We start from the raw sequence: 17,933 nt of genomic DNA on the forward strand, positions 1-17,933 counted from the left end.
TCTGCTTGGGAAAACTTGGGAAACTGAGCTAGAGCCTATTCTTCTGTTGTTCTTTGTGGAAGAATAGATAAGGAGTAAATAGAAGCAATAAATGATCATTCCCTGCAAGCTTTCCTTCTCAGGGGACTGTGCCACTCAGAAGGAGGCAAGGTGCTCACTCTGACCCATCAGTTTGCTAGTGGGGTGTGTGTGTGTGTGTGTGTGTGTGTGTGTGTGTGTTAGAGGGACATGGAGGGTACTGAACAACTTCCACTCTGGGACTTACCTTGCATCAAGCAGCAGCAGGTTATACACCCACATGAGCACTGTCACTCTGAAAATGGGATGGAGTGTTAGGTTCTCAGCAGAGGAGAAAAAAACAGAAAGGGAAACAGAGCATGCACGCACACACACGCACACACATAAACTGAAATTCTCCTAAGTTGTGGGTCAGAGCCGTTGGGAGCAAAGCAGTCTTCATCCCTCCTTGCTGCCGCTATGCTGATGTCCTCGTGGCAGGCTGAATTCTAACAAGGAAGAAAGAACTGCAGGTAGACTATCACTGAAAACTCACTCTGGATGTTGTGGGAAGATACGGTCTTTTTCAAAGACATAGCTGAAGCAGGAAACTTAAAATTTGTAAAAGATGGTGTGGCTGCACAAAAATAAGAGAAAGAAGGAAAACAGTGAAGCAAAGTCCTCTAGAATTAATCTGTGGTAGAAGGTAACAGAGCAATCCTATAGGCAAAAAGCAAAAATTACCTGTAAATAACTTTTTTTCCAGCTCTTCTTGAATTTTAAGAAGAACCCTTTCCTGTTCTAAGGCTTCTATGTACTTGGAGTAGCACCAGGTTGGCTAGAAAGACAATTTGGAAACTTAATTTTGGAAATGTTTGCCGCAGGAAATAAATTGAAGGTAAGATGGCTTATATAAGCCTCTTCATTTAAACCTTTTATGGAAGGTTTTGAATATTGAATATTGAATATAACTGAATATTGAACATTGAATATAACTATTCAATGATGTGCTGTACCGATATGTGCTTAACTATTTCTCAATGAATCAATGTTGCAAAGGCTTTATAGATTTCTTGACAGCTACGCAGGCACCTATATATATTTAATTTGATTATGAATTTAGATGCTTAAGAGAGATCCAAGTTTGGGGGGTGGTATTTTGCATTTGGATTAACTGCAATTCTTAAATGTGTAAAATCCATCTGAAACAAATGCATATACAGAGCATCCACACTTGCAAAATGGCAGTGTACTATTACTCTACCAATTGCTGGAATAATTCACCTGTATTCCTTCAATAGCAACAACAATAATAATTTACATTTATGGAATGCCTTTGGTTTCCAAAAGCTTTTTAGTTTCTTACAAGACTGAGATATATGACAAGAGATCATTACCATCGTTCCCTTTTCTCTCCCTTTCTCCTCTTAACAGATAAGGAAACAGTCTCAAAGCAAATTTCATGATTTTTTTTTTTCAGGCTTCCAGGTAATACTGACTCGTAAATGACAGTGAAAATTAGAAGCCTGCTATCTTGAATTCCACATTTCCCCCTTTATTTTTACACTGTGTTTCTGAAATTTAATGCTAGTCATTTGCTAATGAATGTTCTTCCAAATGGCATTATTACATACCACACACTTTTAGATACTGCCTTTTTCAAAATATGGTGTCACAAAATTGGACATTTCCCTTCTCTCAATAACAGTTTTACAGCCTATCAATTATCTTAGCTGAGTGGCTGAATTTATTTGACATTCCTAAATGCCAAAAAAGATTTTTCTTGAGATAGTGCTATCCTAAGACACAAACACTTTTCATACAAGTCATTAAAAATGGACATAAATTAAACTTATGAAATTTCATGGAATGTACAAGTTATAAATGTAAATATAAACATAAAATCTATGAATGTATTGTTGATGGTCATGTACTGGCCAACATTAGGACCATGTCAAAGAACTAAAAAATTGAGACTGAGCCTTTGATGTTTTTCTTTCTTTTTTTTAACAAAGAATATATCAACCAAATGTATTCTATCTTGTTCTCTATCTGCCTTATTCTCTTTTCCAATAAGATAGTCATTTCAACTGCTGCCTCTTACATCTTCTTCATATGTATCAAAAAGTATTTTTGTTGATTATATTGTCCAAGATCCGCTGAAATTTTAATGTTCTCCGAAGGCTCAAGGAAATTCCCTTCTAATCTCTCCTAGTATAATTTTACCTTCATTTTCAAACAAGCACACCTCTACTATTGTAAAATAACTGAGTGACTGCATTCTACTATCCAATGCTCGAAAGAAGAGCTATCTGTGACACATTTACTGCTTACCTGCCGACCATATGCTTGTAGGCCTAAAACTGGGTCAGTGGCTATAGTAACTGTTTTGATAGCAGATCCTGAAGAACTTGCATATTGTTTGATTCCATCCTGTAATTATATTAAGTTATTCCAAAAAAGGGATAAGACTATATTAGTGTAAACTTATAGTAAAGGAGTCATAACATTAAATGAAAACGTATTTTGTGGTGAGTACCACACCTGTGGTTTCATCAAGTCAATATTACTAATGTGATGTAATTTATGAACTTTTTAATTTTCTTTCATACTAATATAAAAATATTTTAAAATAAATAATTTATGAAGAATATAAAAATCACTCCAAAATTCTGGCATCTAAGAAAAACCATTGTAAACATTTTCATAAACATCCATCCAAACATCTCACCAGGGAAAGATATAGATATAATCTATAATTTTAATATTTATATTTTATTACATAAATTTCATGCAAATGGAATCACATTATATGTGCTCTTTTGAAATATTCATGTTAAATATTGTGAAAATGTTTCTGTGTGAATAAATATAGAATGGGAATGTAAAGGGGGAGGGTCTTTGTATCAATCACCAGTATGCCTACCATACAACTATATGTTGTATACACCCGAATATTTGGATGATGAAATGAATACATCATCATTTTCAATGTTGAACTGTCCTATGCACTTGAATCCTGAATGATTAAAAAAAAAAGCTATATCATCACTTCAACAGGTGAATAATAGTCTAGTAAAGGTATGTACCATAGATAATTTAGTCAATACCTACTGTTAGAAACTTAAGTCATTAAAAATTTTTTACTATTATAAATGATGCTGTGTATACATTTTAGTTGCTGATAGTACTGTCCAAGAAATCCAGTCATGAATCAGAGGAAAACTATAAAACAAATTGACTAAATATTCCTATACAAATATTGCATACATGAAATAATACTCCAAATCATAAATGCAGAAACTCAGGCCAGAAATAGACCAAAGGTATAAAAAGGAAATGTAAAATGACAGTTTACTGAACTTAAAAGAAGACTGAAGAAAAAAACAAAAATCTCTCAAAAGTGAAGCTACAAGGTATTCAAGGGAGAAGAAATTTGATTGAATAGATAGGGGGTTTATCCATATATTATTTATATATACTTCCTTTCTGATCCATATATGTGTATATAAATGATGAATAATATGTCTATAAATCATATATATGGATCAAAAAGTTTATATACACATATATATGCACACACATATATAATATGTATATAAATCCCCCAAAAAAACTTAGCAAAAGACGTAAACCTACAGACTCAAGAACCTGAACAATCCTGTCAGAATAAATCCAAAGAAATCCACACAAGATGTGTCATAATCAAACTCTGAAAACTAAAGACAAAGAAAAATCTTGAAAGCAGTAAGTGAGAAACAATACCTTACCTATAGGGAAAAGAAAGAATAAAATAATAAATCTTGGAACATCAAGAAGGAAGAAAAATTGAAAGAGCAAAAGTATGGGTTAATAGAATAGATTTTTCTTCTCTCCTTGAGTTTCCTAATTTATGTTTGAAGGTTGAAGCAAAAATTATAAAATGCTGAAGTTTTCATTTTCTGTTTTATCCTAATGATGGCTTTATATGGATATCATCTGCCATTTTCTGCTCATTTTGAAATGTCTTATATTTTCCTCACCAACCAATAATAGGAATGTGGTTTGATGTGGTTCTCAGTATAATGTAAGGAAATATTTAAAATAAGTATAAACAGGTGAGAGAAGAAGACTTAAAGGGGGAGAGTAGTTTCTATACTCTACTCAAACTGGTAAAATGTCAGCACCAACAGACAAGGAAAAGTCATGTATCTATAATGTAATATCTAAAGCAACCACTAAAATATCTAAACAAAGATACACCCAAATAAAATTCTAAGAAATAGGCAAGTAATCCACAGGAATGCAGACAAAGGAAACAGAATAAAATGAAAAACAGAGGGAACAATCAAAACAAGAAATAAAATGGCAGACTTAACTAACATATAAAAAATTACACTAAAGATAAAGCGACTAAATACACCAATTAAAAAACAGAGATTGGCAGAATAGATTTTTTTAAAAACCACCAGGACCCAACTACATGCTGTTTAATTGAAATATAATGATAAAGATAGTAAAGCAATAGAAAAAGATATACCATACAAACATCAAAACAGAGCAAGCTGGTTCTGCAGCTTTGGAGAAGTTTGGCAGTTTTTTTAAAACCTCCATAGTCCTCATTTTTTGAGAACCTCCATAGCCCTCTATATTGTTTATGAAATTGTATACATACATGTAAAAAACACTATCTTTAAAAAGATCTGGAAGACTACTCCCAAGCTTAGTGTTTGCTCTTGGGAATGGGGAGGGTGATAGAACTCAGAGCTGGGATGAAGAGAGTTTGCTCTTTCTGCAGTACTTACTCCTTCTGCAATATTTTAAGGAGGGAAAAAAAAACCTAATGAGGCAAAATGTTAGCAGGGTTTATTTTGACCTGTGTATATATGAGCATTCATTATATTAGTTTTGCATCTTTCAATAACTTTTAATTTAAAAAAATAGAATAAGCATAAGCTTATAAATAAATAAAATACATTAGTTGGGAGCAGTTGCCCTTTTTCAGTTCAAAGAAAATAGATAAATATAGGGATAGACAGGTGAATGGATGAATAAATGGACAGACTAACAGACAAATAGGCAGGTTGGGCAATTTATGACTCATGTTTATAAATTTCACAGTCAATGTATCATTCTGTACTTGTAATATTGAAAATGTTTTCCCATGAGTACATGACATCTTTTCATTCATTCATTTTTTTTTATTCCTGATTTACTCAGTAAACAGTGATTAATAATTGAGCATATGCTGGACACTGGTCTATGTGCTATGATACACAGATACACAAGACAGATACTATTCTTGGGAATTTCAGTCCAGTGAGGATGACAGATGTAAAAACTTATTCATGAGACTATATAAAGCATTCTCCAAAATAGATAGGAATGTTACTACAGTGGATGCGAACTGCTTGTGTTGCTTAGTAGGGTCAAGGAAGCTTCCACAGGGAAGAGGTGACATTTGAGATGAATTTGGAGAAATTCAAAATGAAGTTTGAAACCTCTGACTAAAGGATTATAAGCCAGTAAAATCTGTATTCTATAATGTCTCTGTATTTTCCCCCCAGCCCAATTTCTTCTATAAATTCACACACATCACATACCTTTTAAAAGTATGATTCAAACCATAAGAAAAAAATAAATGAATAAAAAATAAAAGTATGAGTCAACTAAAAATGAGTCTTCTCTTACCTTTGCAAATTTTTCATCTTCTATGACTGCCAATTTTTTTTTCTGCTTATTATATTCTTGTCTTCTCTCTAAAACACTCATGATTTTTTCATCAGTTAAGTTCTTCCTAAACTCACAAAACTGAGGCCAAAATTTAAATAGAACCCCAAAAATTGTCATCTGTATAAAAAACAATGTCTCAGATTACAATTTCATACAAATGTACCGATTTAAACTCTAATTCACCATAATAATGGATTAACTATTCTATCTTTAATATACAGCATGTTTCCTCCAACTTATTGTCTCCAGACATCTTGGTATAGTTTAGCTCAGCACATGCTTATGATCAATGTTTTTTACTACCAATGAGAAGTCTTTCTTTAAAATAAAAATACACTTAAAAGTTACTTTATTCTTTATGTTTCCTTAACCAATTGATTGTATTAATAAAGAATCCATTAGGTCTTTTTAAATAAGAAATTTATGTTTTCTTTTAAAACATACACTAGTTGATCTGCCACACACTCTGCTGTTTTATGCAAGTATTCCAAATATTCAGTCCATCAAGAGGAACTCCTCTCTGCCCCCCTTTTCTTCCTTTTAGAGAAAGGAAATACCTCTGGAAAAGCTCTTAAACAAAGCTGCAGTTCTAAGAATAAATCTTGAGTAACTTTTAAATGATATAATCTCTTTTATGTGAGAGCAAGAAAAGTAACATTTAAAAAGCAGGGTGGTATCCTGGACAAATGCTTTCTATGAGGACACTCTACATAAGTGATTAATTGTGATATTTATAGAGATAAGAATTGTTGCTCAAATTCCCATGCCAAGTATTTCCATTAGTTCCAGAGGCATACACTACTTCCAAGAAGGTAGGACTTGCCACATCAGATCAAGCCCAACATCTTGTTGCTAAGAATGACCTTTACCTAATGCCCTGGAGAAAAATGAACCATCCCATTAGGCTCCAAGCCAACTCTTTAGGGGAAAAGAGGAATTTTTAAAAAGCAGGCACTGCAGTGATCAACAGAGTCCTCAGTTCGTTGGTATATTTCATTATTCCTCTTTTCTGTACATGGATATTATTAGTAATTCTAAAATTATTCCTTTTAAAATACAGTTTATACACAAGAAATGAATCCTTGAACACTACACCAAAAACTAATGATGTATTTATATGTTGGCTAATTGAATTTAAATTTTAAAAAAATACAGTTTTATCATGGAATTCTGTAGCCTCTTGGCATTTTGAACACAAGAGCCAGAGATTCTTTATTTGATGAAATACAGGCTTTTAAAAAATTTTCATTTACATTTACCTGCCATGTCTTTATATAATTAAGCCCCTGCTCCAATGTCAAGGGATCATGGTAGTTTTTATATGAACTTCTTAAACTTAAACACTCCCCCCTTCCTCCTCTATTTACCAACTATTGACCCTACACCTCAGTTATCTCTCCAAAACCTGAGTCATTTATTTCAATCTAGAAAGTCTTCCAGTAAAAGTCACCCAAATAGAACACAATTTTTCAATAGGAGACATAAAACTGCTCTCTTCCGAAAAGTTGCAATTAAGATTTTAGGTTAATAACATATGTGCTAGTCATGAAAATAACCCTGTGCCTCCAGAACCTTAAAAGAAATCAAACTGTAGGTAAGAAAATGTTTTAATAATTATAGAGCTACTTTGCTTACTGGCAGGAGATGGGCAATGGCTTTAGTATGAGTAAAAAGGGCCAGTGAAAACTTGGCTGAGTGAAGAAAACTTCAGGTGGGGGACAGGCAGAAGCTATGCTGATAACAATACTAGAACAGGCAACAGGCTTTTTTATCTACTATGCAGCCCTTTCACTCAAGTTTGCTCTCATTTCCAATTTGATCTTACTCCTTTCTGCCACAATAGATCGCTTCTCATGTCAGTCATCTATGTGTTCAAGAATGTGTTCAAAAATGCCTATTCTGGGGGCGCCTGGGTGGCTCAGTCGTTAAACGTCTGCCTTCCGCTCAGATCATGATCCCAGGGTCCTGAGAGGCTTCTTCCTCTCCCACTCCCCCTGCTTGTGTTCCCTCTCTTGCTGGCTGTCTCTCTCTCTGTCAAATAAATAAGTAAAATCTTTTAAAAAAAAATCTTAATTAAAAAATACCTATTCTGTGCCAGGCATTTGGGCCACAAGGGTAAATAAGAAACATTCCCTGTCCTCAAACACCTTACAATCTGGTGGGAAAGTCAGCATGAAAATAGGCATTTTCAGTTTTGTGTGATAAACAGAGATGCATACAGGATGTTACAGAAGCACAAGGGAGAGAAGATGCTCACGCAAAGCACTCAGGAGGGAAGAGAGTAAGGCTTGTTTGTGGAACTACAGATATTTCAGTACGACTGGGGGAGGGGTAGCAGGGTGTGGTAAGAGATACGCCTAGAGAGAGAAACGAGTACGGTCTTCATTCTGAGGACAGTGGGGAGTAACTGAAATTGAAAGCGGAGAAGCGACATGATTAGATAGACATTTTGAAAAAGATGGGGTCTGTCTGTAGTGAGTTAAATGGTTTTGAGAGAGCCCAGAGGCACGTTTGGCAGTTAACATGAAGTGTTGCAGATGTGAACTGAGGTAATGGCATGGAGTCCGAAGAAAGCAGATAGGACGGCAGATAACAAGGAGACCAATGGATAAATTTGAGGGACTGCAGATTTGGGAGCAGGGGAATAAAGGAGAGGAAGGACATAAAGATCACAACCAGATCTCTGGCAAGTGCACCTGGGTAGAAGGTGATGCTATTTTCTGAGCTTCCCTAGGACACGCAGGAGGAATCATCAATTTGGTGGGTTGAGGACGCTATATAAAGATTCTCTTATTTTCTGATGCTCCAAAGTCCATATTTAAAACATGTCTAGGACTCCATTTTTGGAAATTAAGTAGAGCGCATAAAGTAGAGGACTCCAATAGAGTTCACTGGCTTCAATCCCTAGACGGTATGGCAGAACCAACCAATATAAGCAGCTCCGGCCATGCACTCGCAGACTCGAGGTCTTTGATCTAGATGGGTAAGCCCTGGTCTGGTTAACCAGAGACCTAGGCTAGGCTAAGTGATCTCTAAGATCTTTTCACTAACAGATACTCTAATTCTGGCACCATATTTTCTCTATTTCTCTCTAGCACATCCTCAACCGTTCCTCCACATTTTCACTTATTTTAATGCATAATTTGGATTTGAGTCCATTTTCAGTTCCTTAGAGGACTTAGAACACAGCTGGCTCACAAATGAACGTTAAGGAATAATGGCCTTTTTTCCATGCTCAAGGGCAATCATATCCTAAATCTCTGTTTCATATCACTTAAATCATGACATGGCCTTCCCTATTACCCCTATTATAATTTATTTTACTTAATCATTTTTCAGGAACAACATCACTAAAAGGCTTTTAAAAATGCAAATAAATTATGTTCACCAAATCACTGTTTTCTATTATTTATCTTAAAAAGAAGTAACTTGAGCAGGTTAACAGGCATGGTTTTCCTTTCATGAGCTTGTGTACTTTATGCTGGTCGGGTACTTAAATCTCCTCTCACTTACTTTATGAGCTATGTGAATATTCCAATCTTTAAAAATACACAAATCTTGGGACACACATATTTTACCACATATTTGTGGTAGCAGATTTTCTAAAGGAAATAGGAATGGAGGGAAAGAAAGGAGGAATTGGCTGGAGTTCTATAAGTTAGAAACAAAAATGATAATCATGGAGAGTCAAGTATAGTATTTAAATAATTGTATTTTTTGTATATTATCAACAAAATAATAAGTTACTAGTTTCTTATGATCTGTGGAATATGCAAAAATTTTAAAAGATTTATCTATCTATTTTATAGGCAGAGAGAGTGGGGGGGCAGACAGAAAGAATAAATCTCAAGCAGACTTCCTGCTGAGTGCAGAGTCTGAAAGGGACTCAGCGCGGGGCTCAATCCCTGAGCCCAAAACCAGAGCCTGACGCTTAGCCAACTGAGCCACCCAGGCACCCCTGAAAATTTTTTTAATTAAATAGAATAAATCCCAGTATTAGGAAGGTTGGAACCTTGTCAAATATGAATAATGCAAAAGCCTTAAAAGAATATCTAGATTGTTATCTATTTTTAAATATGCTTAGCCGCTAAATAAAATAAAATTAAAGATAAAATAAAATAAATAATAAAATACCCTTAGCTTCATGCCCTGATCTCTTACCTGTGCCTCTCTGAACACATAGGGTCCTAACTCCTTCCTGTGTTCAATAATCTTCTGGGCTTGCTCTATTGGAACGTCAATTTGTAAAGCTGGTGGAATGCTAGAATTAATGAAGCAGTTGATAATAGTCATGATCTTCTTGTGAATGATGGACTCATCACAATGAGAATGGCACAAGTCCTGAACAAGGAGGAAAGATAGAACAATATATGATTAATGCATTCCTAGAATACTTTATAAAATTGTGCCAATATGTCTTCAGTAATATATACTCTTTAACTTCATGTCAAGAGGGCACTAGAACATGTGAAGGCTATTTTAAAAAATCGTATCTTCTATTTCTCTTGGGTTTGAAGAACCTAACACTTTGATGCATATACCTTACATAAATACCTGTTTCACTTAATCTTGAGTGCTTCTACTCCTAGGCAAAGGAACAGCTTCAATGTCTACTTTTTTTAAGATCACTGATTAATCAAAGATTGTTCTGAATTGTGGAAATTGTGAAAAAGAACCCAGATCTCAATTTCTTTCATATTACCACTATCGCTGCTGGGGGTGGGGGTGGGGGTGGGGGGCAACATAACTTAGTGGTTAAGGCATGAGCTTTAGCAACAGAATGCCTTGGCTCAAATTCCAGCTCTACCACTTAATTAGCTACATGATGTTAGGAGCTTCTTACTCCTTCTGTGCCTTAGCTTCTTCATCTGTAAAATGGCAAGAGTAACAGCTTTGACTTACAGGATTCTTCTGAAGAATAAATTCAATGCTAAGTGAAAAGAGTTAAAACAGTACCTGGCAGATAGTAAACATTTAGTAAGAGTAAGCCATATAAAAGCGAGCTCAGTAAGATTTCACCATACTAGGTAGAATGCTTTCCACCTAGCAAACTCTCTCAAGACCCAATTCAAATGTTATCTCTGCTGAGACTTCCTGGACCTACAACCCTCTCTGCATCATTCCCTCCTCCACGCCAAAACTACACCTAGTTAGAACATGGATCATAATCAACACTATTTCATGATATTTGTTTTCATGGGTGTCTCCCTCCTTGAGGGAGGGCAACGTGTTGTATTCACGTTTTTATTCCTACGATCTAGCATAATGGCTGGCACAATAGGTACTTAATAAATGCTAATTGAATGAACAAATTCCCTCCTATAGCATGATTTTTACTAGTTACCTAGAATTATATGTCCTCCATTCTATATAGCCCAGACAAGATATTTAAATGAAGACCAAGGGCAGCCTTGAAGGAAAAAGGGTCATAGAACTAAGGGTTGACTTTGAAGGAGTGGGTTTTTGTTTTTTTTTTGTTTTTTTTTTTTATTCGACAGAGATAGAGATAGCCAGCAAGAGAGGGAACACTAGCAGGGAGAGTGGGCGAGAAAGAAGCAGGCTCATAGCAGAAGAGCCTGATGTGGGGCTCGATCCCATAACGCCGGGATTGGGATCACGCCCTGAGCCGAAGGCAGACGCTTAACCGCTGTGCCACCCAGGCGCCCCCTGAAGGAGTGGGGTTTTTTAATGCTTTTTGTGCAAGGTTTATTGCATTACCTCCTGTCCTAGTGGGATTGGGCTTACTCATATTGATAGTAGCTTAGAAATAATTCTGCCCACTCGTAATAACTGCCTATTCTGGAAAATGGACTCTACCTCTGTTCCTAATTCTTCAAAAAAATTTTTTAATATTGCTTACCTTGTGAGAGATTTTGAAAAGTTTTATCTCAAAACGTTTTTTTCTGAGAAAATTTCTAAGGTGAGAATAGTACAAAAATTGTTCATAACAGAAAAGGGTAGAAAACAGTTTCCTGGTCAGTTGGAGAAAGTTTGGAAATCGGTTTTATTGAGCAATTACTCACTATATAGAATATGAATGCTGCAGAATATTAGCATTGCCTAATTCATACTTAGAGTATAGACAAATTGAAAGTATTACCCTCTTAAATTCCAGTTTTATTTTGATTCTCTACCTTTATAATGGGATAAAATAGGCTGCTTGCCCAGAAATAAATCTGCTCTCTGTGGGAGCATGAAGTCTGGATGCTACTCTTAGGTATTTCTAGACAACATTCCCATATTCAAGTCCAGATTATAATACCTAGGAAGTCCTTTCCTTTCTTCAATGCAAAGATGCAATATGGTTTCAATAAACACTTAAACCTAAAAATAAACTGCCTTTGCACCTAACCACTCATTCTTTCACTTACTTGTTTTGTTAAAAATTTGGCCATTCTTTCTAATAGAAAAGCTCCTCTCATCTCTGTTGGTTTATTTATCTATAATAGTCTATCTTTGATTACCATTGCTGGCAATATAGTTGGGAGGAATTCTGGTAAAGAGGTCTTGGTTAAAGTACTGAACATGGATGTCTTCAGGAAAAAATGTGTATGGTACATTTATAGAGAAGTGACTTGCAAATATGTAGTTAAAACTCTTTTCAGAAAGGTTCTCATTAAATCATAATATATGTGAATATGTTGAAAAATCTAATTCTATCATTTCACGGCTCACTCTTAGTCTTCACTGTGTAATATGTATCTAACTTAGGACAATAAACACCTCAATATTTACATATTGGTATGAAGATGACAAAATTGGGATATCTTATACAAATCTTGTCTATAAAGATACAGTTAAGAATCTGATGTGTTAATGTATTTCTTCCACCAAAAAAGGTGGTTTTTTCTCCAGCTTCCAATATAATACCTTATATTTTTGTACTTCTTGCCAAAAGAGTACACCATTTTCCAATAAATCTCCTTTTAGAGCCACAAACCGTTGAAATTGTCTTGCAGTAATTGGATTCAATAATGCTTTACGAAAAGCAATGATTTCACAAGATGAAGATATCCACTTACTCTCCACAGGCTGTCCAAAGCAGAGAATACAGAAAATTAGCTGTGTTCTAAGAAGTAGTACTAAAATCATTTATTAGGCTAAAAATTACCAACTTCAACCTCCTTTACTTTGGGCTGTTGAAATTTAAGGCATAGATACAACAGAATTTGGCAACTTTTACCTCTCTGTTCTTCTCTCTTTTGTCTCCTTTCTATTTTTAGGTATCATTTTTTGAAGAGGTAGAGAGAAAAAAAAATGATTGGATGATTCAGAACATATAACTACATTGTTTAAGAAAGTTAAGAATCATTACGGTTTGGGACTATGGTGAAAAACCACATTTTAGTGCATTGCGTGAGTTCTGTGCTTAAGTAGAAAAATGAAATCATAATGTTATGATTACATAGTTATGTTATTATTATGTATTTTATAACTACATATATATATGTATCACATTATGTATTAAATGTAACTCTCCTGCCTTTTAAAAAGTAAGAGCACTAGAACATTTAAGATATTTTTTCAAAATCTTAAATTACCAGTTAATCCTGTTAATTTAAACAGGAAATTTGCTGTGGAGCTTCTAAGTAGGAAAAAAAAAGCATGTTTTTAGGTGAGATATCTTTATATTATTTTAATAAAAACTGTTATTAACACTTCGTAGCAAGAAGAAAAATCACTAATACATTATTTTTAATAATAAACTTCTTCTGACTGAGGCTTTACATAACAAAAAAGCCAGAAGGACCCATGATGTTTCAGTAATGCTTACAGGTATTAGTTTGTATCTTCACAGTTTTGAAATATAAGATGTCTACTTTTTAAATTTTGACCATTTTAGATCACATATCCATCCCTCCTTAGCCTCTCAGATTAAAAAACATAAGACATAGATTTTACTGAATTTACTGAATAGAAATTTTTTTACCAGATAAATTTTATTGAAGTTCCCCAAATCTGAGTTTAGTCTACAATCATGCAAAGAAGCACCATTCCAAAGGCAATGTTTTAAATAAATTTAGGAATTATAGTAACAATCAGTCAAAACACATGATAAATATCCATTACTGACAATGCATAAAATAAAGTTCTTGAAACAAATCATATGCGACTATCCATGTAAGTGTTTAAAAGAGTTACATAAAAAGCACTACAGGAACACGAAAGGAGTAACTCATTCTGCCCGGAGGAGTAAAAGCTTTGCAGAAGGGCCTGGAGGATGACATCTGAATTGGAAACTGAAAAGTGAAGCCAACACCAGTCTAGGTGAATAGCAGGACCTTAACCCAGATAAAGTGATTAGATGCCTAACCCTGTTTTACTGAGGCACATGTCGTGTTCTCTGGTCAAAAAGTTAAAACCTCACCATATGTTCCATATTAAAATTACAGCCCTATAAATAGGAACAATTATGTATTAGACTTGGATGTTTATTTAAAACCCACTCAGCAAATAATGTTTTAAGACCGGTTTCTTTAGATACTAAAACTTAGTAATTTAACTAAATAGAAAATAACATAATATATAATGCACAGTAATATGAAATATAAGCCCATCCTTCTTAGCATTTCAACAAAAAAAAAATGCAGAAGAAGACAAACATAAGAATGGTTTATTTCCTTTCAAAAGGAAAATACAGAAAAAGAGCATCCTAACAGATACGTATAATCCTCTAATAGTCAAATAAAATTTTATGTATGTAAGGGGTCACCCAGGTCTAGTTTGACATTCCAGCAAGATCTGTAGAAGGATGAATACATATAAATTTGTAGGCTCAAAAAGAAGACTGTGTTTATCATGCTGGTTAAGAAGCAAAATAGGCAATTTCTAGTAAGGTATCCTATTGTAGTGGTTTAAATAATTGCCAAAATGATAGTTTTTAATTCTTTTAAAGCCAAAATGTAATTCTCCGTGGAGTATATAATGCAAGATAATTTAACTTGCTCATTCTGTTGCATACTTATTCTTTTTGTGCAATCCACTCTCAGTAATAAACTACCACATGCTGAAATGAACAGCTTGTCTCAATAAATTCATCGCAAGCAAAATAAATAAAAATGCATATTTAATATCCAATATTTAAAGCACACTTCTAGGGTTTAGCTGGTTGGGAGGGCTTTCAGAAGAAGGCTCTGGCAGAATCACACTCTCCCCCAGATTCCATCAGCCAATTAAAGAGTCAGTGGCTTAGAAAGCAGTGTCTACAATGAGGGTCTTTGAACAAGTAGGGGAGGAAAAAAGATAATACTTCGACAGAGTGGAAGTTGCAAGAGGAAGAATATAACAAACACTACTTGCCTTCCAGACCCCGATTTTCCTTTCATGCTTTTGTAACAAGAGCTCTTCGGCTATGTCTCTCATCTGTACCTAAAAGCAAAACCGATTATTTTATCCCAATTTTTCAGAATGTCTACATTTTTTACAACATTTACTAATTTGATAGCTTTTATTTTATTTTTAAAAAATATTTATTTATTTATTTTAGAAAGAGATCGAGCGAGCACAAGTGAGGTGAGGGGCAGAGGGAGAGAGAGAGAGAAAATCCCAAGCAGACTCCATGCTGACCACAGAGCCCGACATGGGGCTCAGTCCCACCATCCTGAGATCACAACCTGAGCCAAAATCAAGAGCTGGCCGCTTAAACAACTGTGCCACCCAGGTGCCCCTAATTTAATAGCTTTTAAAAATGAGGTAAATGTCAGCATGGATAAGAGATAATGCAGCTTAGGAGAGAAAGGTTCAGACTTAGAAATGGAAGCCCTCCCTAGGTGCCTGGGCAAGTCACTCAAATTCTCTGAACAGTTTCCCCATCTGCAAAATGAAGCTAATAATACCTAAGCGTGTTGCCCAAAATGTGGATAATAGTTCACTGTGGGTCCCATGGAAATTGAAGCTGGAGAGATAATTAGGACTTCCCAGATTTTTGTGCTATTTTCTAGCCACAACTAATTTTAGAAGAGCACAGAAGTTATTCAATGCAGGGAGGAAATATAGTGGATATTTCTTGAGGTTATTGCCTATGCACAATATTTTCTCTTGGGAACCATTCGTGCCAAATCTGTGCTATGTGAATCTCCCATTCTGTCCACTGCAGATAGATCTAGGCACTGACCTAGAGAAAACAGTACTGGATCACAGCTGCTGCTTTTTGAGAACCACAGCCGGAGAAAAGATCCAGAAACTTCTGCTGGGTTTCCAGGGCTGTCCTAGCCCCTGGCCTTTCTAGAGCTTGGGTGTCTACTCTTCCCCTCAGTGTGTGAGATGTTCCAGCACCATTTTATAATAAATTCTCTCCTTTCTCTTTTGTCTTTGGCTGAAGTTTGCCGGAATCAGTTTATGTTATTGGCCACCCAAAGAACACTGAGTCAGTCAGGAAACGACTATAAATTACAATAAAGTTATTGTGGTCAACATAGTGAGAAAACGTGGTAAATAATATTAGTAAGCCAAAGCCTAAAGAAAGGAAATGAGGAAATCTGAGTTGTCTCAAAGCTTATTTCCAGTAACTTTTTGCCTAAAACAAGTCAGCTCTTCTTCATACTATAAATTCTATTTTCCCAGCTGTATTGTGTTTTCTGTAACTTAAGGTACTCAAAGACTAAGGATATTTCCATATAAGTAAGGCTCAAAGTGTTTGATAAATTGAATACAGAGGGCAGTTTTGTTTTTGTTTTTGTTTTCTTATTCTTCCTGATCAACACTAATGGCATGTGCTCTGCATACTAAAGTCCAAAATTACACCTTTTGTCCCTTTGTGTCATTTTTGTAAAGATCAGGTTTGCCCGTTTTTGGTGTGACAATGAGATTTTAAATTATCGAAGTAACACATGCTTTTTATAGAGTACAAACAAAGCAAAAAACAAACAAAAACAAAAGAACACCCCACCTCACAAAGTAAAAAGTAAAAACCCTCTTACTCCCCAGGAGGCAGATCCTTTTAGACCTTTTTCATAAATACAAATATAGGTAGATAGATAGATGATACATAGATAGATAGATAGATAGATAGATAGATAGATAGATAGATAGAAAAAGAAATACATAAATAGATATAGATATAAGAACATGTGGGCTTCAGAGGGGAGGGGGTGGGGACTGGGATTGGCTGGTGATGGGTAGTAAGGAGGGCACGTATTGCATGGTGCTCTGGGTGTTATATGCCACTAATGAATCATTGAACTTTACATCAAAAACCAGGGATGTACTGTATGGTGACTAACATAATATAATAAAAAAATATTATTATAAAGAAAAAAAGAAACTACAAAGAAAAAAAAAGAACATGTGATGGGATTATCTTCTATATACTGTTCTGCATCCTGCTTGTTTCAGTCCAGAAATAATATCTTTCGTATCAGTACATGTGGAAATCTCATTTTTATATTTTAATCTCATTTTATAACCCCATTTTATATGGAAATCTTCATAGTACAGAATTATCATAAAGAATTTAACTATTCCCCCATGTACATCCTTGCCCATTTATGTGAGGACTTAATAATGATATAAAAAATTACAAGATTAATAAGTAATATTTGAGTGTTTGCTGCGTGCCAGGTACCACACTAAGAAACTACACATACATTCTTTCATTTCATCTTCACAACTATCTTATGGAGCAATTACTCTTATTAACCCCAGTTATTTTTCAAATGAGGAAACTAAGGTTATAAAACTTAACGTTGTAGGGGCGCCTGGCTGGCTCAGTCAAGAAGAGCGTGAGATGCTTGATCTTGGGGTCATGAGTTCGGGGGTGTAGAGATTACTTACAGTTAAAACAAACAAACAAACAAACTTTAAAAACAACAACCACCAAAAACCCTTGAAGTTGTACAGTTAACACATGGCAGGGTTGAGGCGAAACATTGGGAAGACAGACTCCATGCTCTTGACCACTGTGCCATAGAAGGACATCGGCTGGGTCAACAGGTAGACACATTTGATGTTCTAAGAGTTACTGTGGATTGCTACCCACCGATTACACTAACTGATGTACCTTTATCTTTTGACGTGCTGCAAACTGCTCACTTGCTAGAAACAACGGCAACCACACGTTTTCTAGCTTATTGAGGACATGCTTCTGGACTTCAAGTAGAACACATGCATCAAGCTGCTCATGGAGCATCGTTCCCCAGCCTCCACTTAAAGTCATTATCTAAGAAAATACAAAGGAAACAGAAAACTGCGAACTTCTGTTTTAGTGAAGAAACGCTATGAGTTAT

The 17,933-nt window shown here is 35.1% G+C and overlaps 1 protein-coding gene across 1 annotated transcript in view; it reads right to left on the minus strand.

The window, feature by feature from the left end:
* Positions 1 to 17,933, minus strand: part of RGS22 (regulator of G protein signaling 22) — a 116,595-nt gene that overhangs the window by 552 nt on the left and 98,110 nt on the right. Inside the window, exons 21-28 of the mRNA XM_057307799.1 lie at positions 17,708 to 17,866; positions 15,010 to 15,078; positions 12,580 to 12,741; positions 9,871 to 10,050; positions 5,668 to 5,826; positions 2,332 to 2,430; positions 742 to 835; positions 554 to 634 (exon numbers count right to left, since the gene is read on the minus strand). Coding sequence (XP_057163782.1) covers positions 554 to 634; positions 742 to 835; positions 2,332 to 2,430; positions 5,668 to 5,826; positions 9,871 to 10,050; positions 12,580 to 12,741; positions 15,010 to 15,078; positions 17,708 to 17,866 — 1,003 coding nt within the window. The remainder of the gene's footprint in view (positions 1 to 553; positions 635 to 741; positions 836 to 2,331; positions 2,431 to 5,667; positions 5,827 to 9,870; positions 10,051 to 12,579; positions 12,742 to 15,009; positions 15,079 to 17,707; positions 17,867 to 17,933) is intronic.

The sequence above is a fragment of the Ursus arctos genome, unplaced genomic scaffold (genome assembly GCF_023065955.2).
Source record: "Ursus arctos isolate Adak ecotype North America unplaced genomic scaffold, UrsArc2.0 scaffold_6, whole genome shotgun sequence".
Lineage (NCBI taxonomy): Eukaryota > Metazoa > Chordata > Mammalia > Carnivora > Ursidae > Ursus > Ursus arctos.